This window comes from Lonchura striata, chromosome 1 (assembly GCF_046129695.1).
Source record: "Lonchura striata isolate bLonStr1 chromosome 1, bLonStr1.mat, whole genome shotgun sequence".
Classification (NCBI taxonomy): Eukaryota; Metazoa; Chordata; class Aves; order Passeriformes; family Estrildidae; genus Lonchura; species Lonchura striata.
In genome coordinates this window covers 40338196-40350613 of record NC_134603.1, presented here as the reverse complement: position 1 = coordinate 40350613, position 12418 = coordinate 40338196, and the positions used below count along the sequence as shown (strand labels likewise).

The following is a 12418-nucleotide window of genomic DNA, read 5'->3' as shown; positions in this document are numbered from 1 at the left end:
CTCTGTGGCTTTAACCTCTCTGAGACGAGAATAGAGTCTCTGTCCTGCATTTGAATAGCACTCAAAGCACAGACTAGGAAAACTTTCACAGTGTTGTGATAAAAAATTAAGATGGTCTTAGCAATAAAGACAAAAAATTGAACTTTGGGTTGTAGTCTACATTCACACAAATCCAGGTTAAATTGTTGTTTGCCTTATGTTGTTTGCCTTCTCTCTGCAGTATGCCAGACCAACAACAGCATTTGTTGACAGTGGTTTTCTTTAGTAATTCAGAAGTTTTTTGAAAAAGGTGAACAAAGAACTTTCAGCAGAGTGAAAAACTGGGATGAGGCATTACTGTAGATTCTGCTCTGTCTCTATCCAATATTCTCCACCAGGACAGAAATTAGACAAAAATTTTGAGCATACAAGGACAACATGATAATGGCAAAAGCCATAATCAGAAGTATTTCTGAAGCCAAAATATATTTTGATTCAATTGCATGAGAAAAAAATGAAATAAAATCCGGAAGAGAAAATGGCCATGTGAAAATGTGACAAAACTACAGTTTACTTGAGTGTATCATATCCTCTCAGCTTCTATGGCATTTGGTTCTTTACTGTGTTTCCAAAAACCATCCTCTAGACCTGATTCCTGAAATGTAGGACCATTAAGATATCTTAAAACTTATGTGTCAGGTTAAACAGGAAAGTGACTCTGTTATACTACTTCATGATTTTTCTGCTACTAACTTTAGCATCCCTGCATCTAAAAATCACGATGGAGTATAGTGACAAACACGTGTAGAGGGGTGGTTTAAAAAAGTTGGGTGCATTTCCAGCTACTTAGAGCATGCTGTGCATCAAAAAGGAGCCAAACAGAAAGAAGGGATCCATGCCACAAATGTCTCAAAGAATAATTTGTTTCCAGAAAAAAAAAAAAAAAAAAAATCTAAGCCATTTGATTTCTGGTAAAGAAGAACTATGGGGGTTTGTCCCTTTAATAATTGCATGATTTCTTTTTTTCCTTCATAAATATTTTAACTTGTCATACTAATCTCTGTTTTGCATCTTTGCAACATCTGTGGATCTTCTCTAAGATACGGACTTGATCACTTTTCAATGCAATAGAAATAATTTTTGTTTTTTCAAATGTGAAGCTCTTTATTTAGCACATTAGATTTGAGTTTAAAAATTTTATTAAACAACCCAAATTAGGTCTTCTCATTGGAATTTAGATAGTGCAAGAAGTAATTTTCAGAAAAAAAAAATCACAAATACTTGAATTCTTTTCAGTCCCTTGAAGAAATAAACAAGAAAATGTTTTTAGACTGAGAAGCTAGCAAACCAGAGTGGAAAAATCAGTGAGACTAATGACAAATGCTTTTCTTGGAGTCTGATTGCGTGCTCTGAGCCTCATCCTCTCTCCTCTGCTGAAGTGTTTTGGCCAATAATATTTCTGTGAAGTATGTGGCTCACAGAGATCTAAAGATATCCTTCTCACCATTCAATTCAAACCACTGATTATTGCTTTCAACATGGATTAAAAGGAGACTTGAAAACTTTGCTCTTACCAAAAGAACATGATTGCAGAAAGTTAGAAAAGCAATCCAGTTAACCACAAATACAGAGTACAGGACAACCTCCTAGCTAAGCCTATAGATGAAGTAAGTACTTCTAAAAGCTGTGGGTTGGACTGCTGAGAGCATCAGAGGACACTGCGTATCTTTGGCACAGTAATACACTGAACATATCAAAAGAAGGAAGAAAACCCCTTTGGATACAAGGCAGCTCTTTGCTATTTGATGAGGAAGCCCAGGGCAAAGTTTTCCTGCTATTCTCTAGTGGGAAAAGTGCTGGGCATAGAAGCAAAGGGGCCCATAAAGTCCACATTGAGGGAAAGGTTAGAGATAATATTTAATCTGAAGGGATTATCTCAAATGGAAATTAATCTCAGGAATTGTGATTTGAATATAGTAATCAATGTGTGTTGTCAATTACTCTCTGTCTGACTGTAAAACACTCCTGGATACTAGGTTCTTTGTAAAGCAATCACATGAACTTTCAATAAAAGAGATGAGATAGCAAATGGATAGAAAATGTTACCAATACAATTTGATTTGAAATAAAAAATATATAGCAGTTGTGCCCTGGAGTCTTCCCAAATATTTAAGACTGATATATCACCAGCCAAATTTACACATGCATTGGATTGATGGTATTATGCATTAAAGCACTTTTTCTCCTGTTAGACTTTTTTATTATCCTCTTTGCATACTTGCAGATGTTTTCTGTTGTTCACACTATGGACATGATGCATTTTTGTTCACACCTTATTCAGCTGAAGAATAAATGGCTGAATAAAATTTACCTCATGAAAATGAAATGCTGTAAAATACTAAACCCACAAGTTTGAAGTTCTCAATGGAAGATTATTTCAAGTTCACCAGTAGATTAAATATACATATTAAGTAAGTGACCTCTTAATAAACTTAAATAACCCCTCCTGTAAAATAGTTTATTTTTATGTTCTTTATTCCACCAAAACTGCATTGCAGTTTTCCAGTCTTTATATTTACATTATTTGCAATTCTTTCCATAAGTGCCGGTACAAATGTAACTGATGAAAATCCAGAATAGTCATACAAATGTTCCTGAAAGCAAGGTGCATTTCTGAGCAAACTTTTTCTGATGCACAATAATACATATGTATATATTAACAAAGCTTCATAATATAAAATATCTTCCATGGCAAGTAAAACTTCTCCACTTACAGCTTATTCAGATTTCAGTTACACAGACTTCCGCATTTCAAGTTAGTGCAAATAATGAGAGTAAGAGCCTGAGCAGAACGATGTAAATACAACGGAACAAGAGAAACAGCAAAATTTTACCAACTCCCTGCATACAGTTATAACATTTAATCAGTATATCATTAGTATTCTTCATATACAATGTATTTAAATAATTGGCTTGTCTGAACTATAGGCAACAAATTTACAAAATAAAATAATGTTTCACACAAATATGGAATGTCGGACAAATATATGAAAATAAAACGCATCTAGTAACAAAACATTGTAAATCAAAAAGATAAAAGATGTCTTCTCCATTTTTGAAGATTTCAAGGCACTTTCTTGGCAAATCAGAATTCTCTCCTTGGTAGAAAGTCTGCAAGAGAAAAGGACATGCTATTTTATAACTAGTTTCAAACCAGAGAAGCAGACTGCTTAGCAAAATTCTGCTCATAAATCACAGTTTCCTGCAGATTGCATAAATCATAAGATTAACTTCAAGTGCCAGTGGGTCTTGCCCTCCTGTGAGCACTAATGAGTTTTGCTATGGCAAATCCTCAGCGTCGGTGCCAAGAGGTTTAACACGCAGAGGTCTGCACTGCTGCACCTTGCAGGGAAGTTCCCCTTGCACATAGCCACGTGCAGTTCTACATTCTGGGTTTCATCAAATCCTTTATTTCCATTTGCAGGGATCTGACTCAGGAAATGAAAATAATCCCACCCAAACCCCTAAGAGCCGTAAGGGCAGGATGTGCCCGGTATCCCTGCCAGGAGCCACCCCAGCGGCTGCCCGGGGTGCGGCGTCTCTCCATGGTGCTGAAGCGTCCCGCCACGGCTTGAGCAGATCCCGCGGGCAGACGGCTGGCTTGCCCCAAGAAAAAGTTCATTTCGAGGAGGGAAAGACCACGTCTTCTTTGTATAGCCGGATATTTACAGATGAGGAAGGAAAATATTTGCATAATAGCACCGCACCTCTTTTTTTTTTAATGAGGAAAAGACAGCCTATTTTAGTACTGGCAGGAAAAGGCTTAAAAAGAGCTTTCAGTTCTCCAAGTGAGAGAGCCTCCTTCTTCAAGGCAACCAAGAATCTCCAAGACTCTGTCAGATGTTAAAGTGAAGGAAAGTTTTCTTACAGGCAACAAGATCTATGGCCATGTCCTCTCTACACTAGTGTGAGGTGTAGGAAAACAGATCCCTTGTGCCAAAAGACGAAGAAGAAGGAATCAGAGAATCACGTCAGAAATGCAATGACATTCAGGGATGAATGTATGTAACGCCTTTGTTGCACTCCCAATTGACAGGAAAGAGAAAGAAACGCCACTCTTCACCCTTCTCAAGAAAATGTTTCTATTCCAAGAATCAGTGGATATGACTTAATATGAAAATTTGAGGATGTTTGATGGAAACTGTCCACTGTACTTAATGGAGGAATGGAGTGAGGGAGCACAGAGACAGCTGGGAAACTCTCAGATCATGGATTTACTTTTTCCTATAATTTTTTCTCTTTTCTTAACAAAGTAGAGAGAAACCCAGCCTAGATACAACTTTAAGTGAATGCAGTGCACACGAGCTGCTAGCAATGGTTACCATTTAAAACCTTTCTTCCCTATTTTTCATGTCTTCCAATGTATTTTTGGCAGGCAAATTAAAACACCTGGCTTTGCAAATCATAGCAACTTTTGATCCTTTTGTGTTTTAAAGATGGAAATAGACTGAGATAGATGCTTCTGTACTGTGGATATGTAGGCAGATCTTTGACTCATTCTCTTAAAAGAAAAAGAAACAAAATTTGGAACACCAGAAATCTCCCTGAATGCTCTGATACATGAATCCAGAGATGTTAATGGATACAGATAAAGGAAAAACAAAGACAAAAAAGGTAAAACTGCAGAAAGTAAGAGAGTGGGATGATTGTGAAAGCTGAGATTTAAAAGAAAATATTAAAAAGCAAACAGGAATTTAAGAACACCCTCCTTTTTTTTTTTTTTTTTTTTTTTTTTTTTAATTTGGGCATTCAGAAAAGGGTTCCTGACTTGAGTCATGAAAAGGAGATGCAAGCAAAGTAATGAGATGCCTGATCAGTCTCTGGTTTGCTATCCTTGGTATATCCAAAACTATCTGCAACACCTGGAAATCAAGAGGCCAAAGGGACTGAAAATTGTTAAGAAGAAAGGAAGAGGAAGAAAGGAAGAGAAAGAAATTATGTCATTTCTTCTCATAACTGAAATATTGTCATATCCTTTAAAGCACAGCAACCAAAATGAATCCCACCTCCACGGAGAAATCAAATCAGCTAACACTGACTCATATCCTACTCTTTTCTTATTTTTGATTAGTATGAATTGAAGCCTTGATGCAGGAAGAAGTGACATACACAATTCCCCCAAGCTCCAAGCTTGCAGTATTTGTCAGGAGAAGGTGGTGAAAGGAAACCATCTTTAAAGGAATTTAAATAATTAAAATTCACTGAAACTATGCATTTTAGTGATTAATAATAACAACCGGTGTGTGTATTTACAATCAATCTTGAAATATAACCATCTTATTATTATTCAAACAACAGGGGAAAACAGCTCACTTGGAGATATTACTTTTATCAGTGACAATACTGTGTAATTAACATTTGACATGCTATTCATAAATAAGAATGGATTGATTTCTTCCTCAGACTACTTAGTGAAACCTTTAGCTTTCCACATCTTTATGTTCAGTTTCCTTCCATCATCATGAAGTGGTTATTAACTTTTCAGAAATTCTTAGAAGACAATATGGGAATGAAAAGGAGTCTCAGAAATTAATTGAGAAGTGATCTATGAAGATTGCATTGGTAAACCTGAGACCAAGACATTCTGTTTCTTCCATGGATTAACAACAAAGTCCTCTGCAGAATGGCCTGAAATAAATGTGCTGATGATGCCCTTGGGCATTTTTCTTTCACCAAGCAGACTCCTTCATGAAGTTTTGAACAGCAAGAGGCCACCCACTGCATAATTATGGACTGCAGTGCCACAAGTGACTTGTAGGAAATTACAGTGGGGCTTGTCAGAGGTAATTGTGCTTCTGCGTATCTCCAGGAGGAACCAGTCAGTTCTGAAATGCCAAAGCTGCATGTTGATACACTCTGATAATACCATATTTTTGTATGCACACCTGATAACAAGGTACAAGTGTGAAGTAAACCACTAGACCATTCAACAAATACGAAAATGAGTGGGGAAAATGATACTTACATAGCAAACATCCTAGGACTGTGTACACAAAGGGCTCATTGCTAATCTTGTTAGCAATCTTGCACACCTTTTGTAATCTATAAAACAGAATTACCCACAGCAATAATGAATCTCAGTTGCCAGATATCCTTAAAAAAACTGCATAAAATTAAATGTAAAGTTTGTACTTGAATTTCAGACACTCTACACAGTGAAACAGTTATCTGATGGAAATTCATAAAATTATGTGTGCAAGATGCAATATTAGATTGTACCTTAGCATAATCAGTGCTCTAGAGGAAAAGTACAAGTGATGGAAGGAACTAAATTTCTACCAGGAAGTTTCCTACTGGGATGTGGAAGACCAGAAATTTAACTCATTAAATGGGAGGCTATTCCAATTATCACAATAACATAGTCAGAAGTCAGGCTGTTTAAAACATTTTATGGTTCCATTTAGTATTGATATTTAATTTCATATTTTTCAAATTTAAGTAAAATTCTTAATCATCAGGTTGAAGATACTAATCTCCCACTTCAAATCCCCCTGTTGTGTGCCCTTGATTCAAATGACCACTTGGTTCAAGTGAACACTGAGTCACTGCCATCCTTTCTGATATTTGCTAACAAGAAATTCATAGGTGCTAATTTCTTCTCTTGATTGATAAGTATTTGAATAAAACAGTATAAATTGTGCCAAACAGTTAGAAAGCTATTTCTACCTGGGTTTCAGTTCCTCAGAAAATATTTGTACAGTGTATAACCATGTCAGAAGAAGAGGAAATAACTCATCCTCAGACATGATGACTAAGGTGTCCCTGACAGAAAACATCAAACCCCTCTAAAGACACAGGGAATGATCTTGGCTATGATCAGCCTGAGCAATCAAAAAGGTAGAGATAAATCTGAAGATCTGGCTTTTGCTTTTAGAACAGAACATTTCAGGTGAATGTAACTCATTGTCTGCTTTGGGTTTGCTTGATGCAAGGGGGAACAAAACTCTGCTGTGGTTTAAATCACCCTCTTTATTTTACAATTTACTTTGATAGTTGAACTAAAAAAATAAGTTTTTCACACCATTCAAATTCACAGTCTTCTTTTTAACGCTAAGAAAAGCTATTTAATTAGAAGGAAAATATTACTGTGTCTCTATAGAAATAAAGTGAAACACTCAGGCAGTACGAGTCTAAATAATATTCACATGCTCTGGATCCATGTGCCAAGGAATACAACATGCAACATGGCATTTTTGTTGCACAGCATGTAATAGAAATATGCCTTGCTTACTCCTGTGTCTACTTAGAAAGCTGAATGTATATCTTATGAGGATCAGCCATGGATTCCTACATTCCAGCTTCTGATAAGCATAAAAGCAAATGGAGATGAGGGCTGCTCCATCTCCCTTCAAACACTAAATCCTCTGATGCGCTGAGCTATGGTGAGAGAGCATCTCAGCTGCTCACAAACAGTGCTTCTAAGTGATGCAGTCAGAAAGTGCCATTGTTTTTTCATGTTAAACTCTGAAAAGCTTCCAAAGCACCAAACTCTGCCCACAGTTTGTGCTTACACATCCATAATGAGATTCACCTTCTCTAATTAAAACGCATTGCTTATTTTCTACTGACTTTAATTGAATTGTCCATTGCACTAGAGAATGCTGAAGTAACTTCTATTTAAAGAATTTCCATTTTGGTTTTAGGTTTTTGTTTGCATTTTTATCCACTTTATCCAAGAAAACGTCTATTTTTCAGTGTCTCTGACAAAACTATATTCAGGCTGTGTTAAAGCAAAGCTTCTGCAGTCTCAGAGAAGAAGGTTGTTTGAAGAGAACTGAAAGTATCAATAACAGAATGATGAATCAAATTATTTTATGTTGTTTAACAATGGGCTTGTAATAGAAAATTATACTCACAAGCTGAAATATACTAAACCCCAAAGATACAATTCTACAATTAAGCATTAAGAGAAGGTAAAGAATGGTTCACATTTCATCTTGCATAAGGAAAGCTAAAGAGAGCAAGAAGGAGAATATTTGCCCTCTGCATAAGCATGCCCTACTGATTTTTCTCAGTGTAGTTTTCATTTCATTTATTTCAGTATCACTTTGAAGGAACTCCATGATGCGCAGCTGACAGCAAGTGCATTAATAGAAAATCTTTATATATTAGAAGACCTTGTGTATGTTGTTTAATGTAGTGCTAACAGCTATTTAAAAAAACACCAGGACATCAAACACTTAATAGAAAAACTGTGTTGCTTTCAAGCAAATATCACAGCTAGCATTAGAAGGTACTTTGCTACTTACAGGTTGGTGTTGAGCAGTCCCTTGTGTTGTGATACAGTCGATGAAAGTGCTTGCTACACTCTGAGGAAAATGTGACTGGCCCTGTTTGAAAGTAAGGAGGAGTTAACAAGAGTGTCACTGCTCTGCAGCTTCAATGAATGACAACAACACATAGCACTAAGTACATTTTTTCTTGGCTCAAATTGCATTTAGTCTTTTATTAAACCTTAAAAAACTATGATGCAACACAAGTATAATAATGCTAGAGAAATAACAGAAAAAAATTCTGTTGCTGTGCCTTTATGCTCATAATATAAAAAAAAAAAAAAAAAAAAGAAAAATTACACATTAAAATGAGAGGTTGGTTTGGCCTTCAAATTCCAGTAATTCAAAATTAGCAGTAAAATTTCTTATATGGTGGAAAATAGAATTTCATAGAATTTTATTTGTTCAGTAGTTGTCTGCAGTTTAATGTAGCAGGAGTAATGCACCTGGACTGAGGATGCCATTTGTAAAGACAAAAGCAACATTTAAAGAAAATATGAGTTTCTAACCCCTGGAAAGATGAAGTACTTTAATGTACTAATGCTTTTAATTTGCACATAGATGGTTTATGAAATTCTTAATATACAGTGTGGGTGTTGAGGGGAAAAAAATGACAGCTGAATAACATCTAGGAACCTGATCTCCTGATAAAATAACCCTAGTAAAAAAGCATACAATGTGCAGAATGCAGGGTGTGTTCCATCTTTGGCAAGGCAAATCCCTGCATGTCCAGGGTGCAGTGTGCTGCTCTCTTCTTTGGAATACAGTGCCATTGGTTTACACTCATATTTGATAAAAAGGTCTCCCTGCTTATGGCCAGGGGGTTGGAACTAGGTGATCATTAAGGTTCCTTACAATCCAGACCATTCTATGGTTCTATTTTTCTATAAAACATGGCTCAACTGTAAGAAGTCGCCAAAGACACTTCCAAAATTGCTGATGGCCCCAGGAAAGTATTACTGGTGACATTCAAGTTGAAAAGGAGAGCAAAAATACAGTATTTGCATCCCATAACCTGTTTAGCAGGACTGTCACTGACATCTGGGTATGAGTATCCTGTGGTTTGGACATAAAACATTGACATATACTGATGTTAAGTGAATAAGACTAAATTTAAATCTAAATTTAGTACAAGTAGGAACCCTGAATAAGAATAGCTTGCTTCAAGAAATGCTACAAAATTATTCACATGAAGCAGACTTTGTTGGCCAACTTTCAGAGGAAGCTAGGAAGCATTTCTGGAAAAAAAAAAAAAACTTGTTTCATAACTTTAAAGATAGTTTATGGGCCTGGTAAAATATATCAAGCTAATTCCCTCTGGATAGTGAAGCCAAACTGCCATGAGCTCCAGAGAAGATTCCTCTCTATGACAGTGAACATACTTGAAGATTAGATTTATTTTACAGTAGTACATGGTTTTCAGTAGATTTTTATCAGCCACAAATAAGATTTTCAACAAACTGGAAGAGCAGCCTTTGCAAGTCTGAACTGGAATATTGTTGCCATATTTTTTTATCTGAGTGAGTAATTAAGCTCAAGGAAAACTATGTAATTTGAAATTATCAAGCATATATGGAGACAACACTGGCTTTTGTCACTAAATAAATTCCATGTCCCTTCAGATAATATATGATTTTTTAGCTCTCTTCCCTGTCGTCAAAAATAGGCTGTTAATTTTATTGTGCCTTACAAAACACTCTGTGTCAGCTGGCTTTCCAAGCTAAATTGATAGATTACTTTATGACTCACAAGATTATTTATGATTTTTCCTATAGTCAAGGACTGTTACATATGGTTTTTATTCAGCTTTAAAATGTGTCTGTTATTCCTGGCATATGAGAATTGTGCAATAATTTTCCTAACCCTGAAACTGTAAAGATAATATACTATAAAGATAATGTTGATTTCAGCTTCTCTCTTTTTTTTTCACAACTTCATTAGTTTAGGATGTCCTAATTCTGAACTAGTGAGGACTGTAATCATACAGTTTAATTAATGAAGGCTGCTAGAAGATTATGATTAGAACAGAATGACAAAACCCAAAGTTCCACTGTATTTTAAGAAAATGTCTTTGATTACAGGATCTAGTAAAACTATGAAAAATAAAATCAAATATAAAATAAAAAATGCAGAAAGCTCCATCACTGAAGATCTTAAGATAGATTAAAAAAATAGTGAAAGAGAGGAAGAGAGAGAGAGAAAGAAGGAAGGGAAGGGAAGGGAAGGGAAGGGAAGGGAAGGGAAGGGAAGGGAAGGGAAGGGAAGGGAAGGGAAGGGAAGGGAAGGGAAGGGAAGGGAAGGGAAGGGAAGGGAAGGGAAGGGAAGGGAAGGGAAGGGAAGGGAAGGGAAGGGAAGGGAAGGGAAGGGAAGGGAAGGGAAGGGAAGGGAAGGGAAGGGAAGGGAAGGGAAGGGAAGGGAAGGGAAGGGAAGGGAAGGGAAGGGAAGGGAAGGGAAGGGAAGGGAAGGGAAGGGAAGGGAAGGGAAGGGAAGGGAAGGGAAGGGAAGGAAGGGAAGAAGGAAAGAAAGAAAGAAAGAAAGAAAGAAAGAAAGAAAGAAAGAAAGAAAGAAAGAAAGAAAGAAAGAAAGAAAGAAAGAAAGAAAGAAAGAAAGAAAGAAAGGAAGGAAAGAAAAAGAAAGAAAGAAAGAGAGAAAGAAAAAAGAAGAAAGAAAAAAGAAAAAGAAAAGAAAATAAAGAAAGAAAGAAGAAAGAAAGAAAGAAGAAAGAAAGAAAGAAAGAAAGGAAAGAAAGAAAAGAAAGAAAGAAAGAAAGAAAGGAAAGAAATAAAGGAAAGAAAGAAAGAAAGAAAAGAAAGAAAGAAAGAAAGAAAGAAAGAAAGAAAGAAAGAAGGAAAGAAGGAAAGAAAGTTTACTGTTGGCAGAAATTCTGAGCCAACAAATAAACTTTCAGTATTTTGGAGTGATCCTGCGTTCCTCATTAATTCCAGCTAATCTTACTCAAGTAATTTCAGCAATTTTGATGGCAACTACTCATGCAGAAAACGACTATTATTTTAATGGATAGGTCTAGAGACGATTTTTCAAGGGGGTTTTTTCCTCTTTTTCTTTTCTATGATTTACTACTGTCACAATAACTTCTGTAAAACTCATGGTTGTTTTTCCCTGGTTTTGAGTAATGAAACTCATTCTGTATTCATTACTTAGCTTCCCCAAATTCTTATGTTGAGCTTTTTATGGTAGCCTAAAGCATAAAGTTTCCAAAGCTAAAAATGAAAAAGAAATTGATTAAGTACTAACATAAACAAATCTCTCTTGTCTGTCCTTCCCAGGAGAGGACTATTCAGTGTTGCACTGTCACATGGCATAGTTTGAAGCTCTATGCTAATTTCTTTCTCATATGGACTGAAAATGATCAGGTTCACAATTACTCTTGTTTACTGCAAGGGTGAAGGGCCAGCTGGCTCTGGCACATTTCCTGTAGATTCCGTTGGGTTTCAGTGAGCGACTGGCAGAAAGATCCTGAAAGTTGTGCTTATCCCAAGGGCTGGAATACACTTCCCCCATGCAAAAGAGACAACAAATACCTTCCTTTATTCTCAAGCACTGCCTGAAATTTCCAGCAAAGAGGAAATGAATAATTATTTCCAATTATCTTTTTCATGCTCTGATGTCCAACCATTTCTCCAGCTTTTAGTTTCAATACTTCAAATAACCCTGAAAATCACCGTGAGATTTGCAATGTCATACTTTGAGACCTTCACTTTTCTGAGTTACAGAAAGCTGGAACTGGAGAGCAAAGAATAAGTGCAAGCACCTCGTCATTAGCAACTTTTACTGCATATATTCAGAGGGTACAATATTTTTCTCAGTAGTTACAATACAGTCCCAAAGTGCATTATAATCATAATGTTGTAATCATCATAAACTTTCATACTTGAAACAGCAAGTTATTTTTATTTTTCTTTTACATTAATTTAGTTCTTCCTTGTTCTATCTGTTTCCACTATTAAAATAAGTATCCACATGCAGACATCATAAGACAGATGAAAAAATCTTCCCTGATTTGGTGAAAACTTAGTTGGCCACAAAGGTCTCTTTCTTAAAAATATGTGCAGTCCAATGAGAAGTTCTAAAATTAGTGAATGTGA

At 36.1% G+C, this 12418-nt stretch overlaps 1 protein-coding gene across 1 annotated transcript in view; it reads right to left on the bottom strand.

Annotated features, from left to right (window-relative positions):
• Positions 1-2476: 2476 nt before the first annotated feature.
• Positions 2477-12418, bottom strand: part of ALKAL1 (ALK and LTK ligand 1) — a 35961-nt gene continuing 26019 nt past the window's right edge. Inside the window, exons 4-6 of the mRNA XM_021555737.2 lie at positions 8289-8369; positions 6005-6081; positions 2477-3150 (exon numbers count right to left, since the gene is read on the bottom strand). Coding sequence (XP_021411412.2) covers positions 6017-6081; positions 8289-8369 — 146 coding nt within the window. The 3' untranslated portion in view covers positions 2477-3150; positions 6005-6016. The remainder of the gene's footprint in view (positions 3151-6004; positions 6082-8288; positions 8370-12418) is intronic.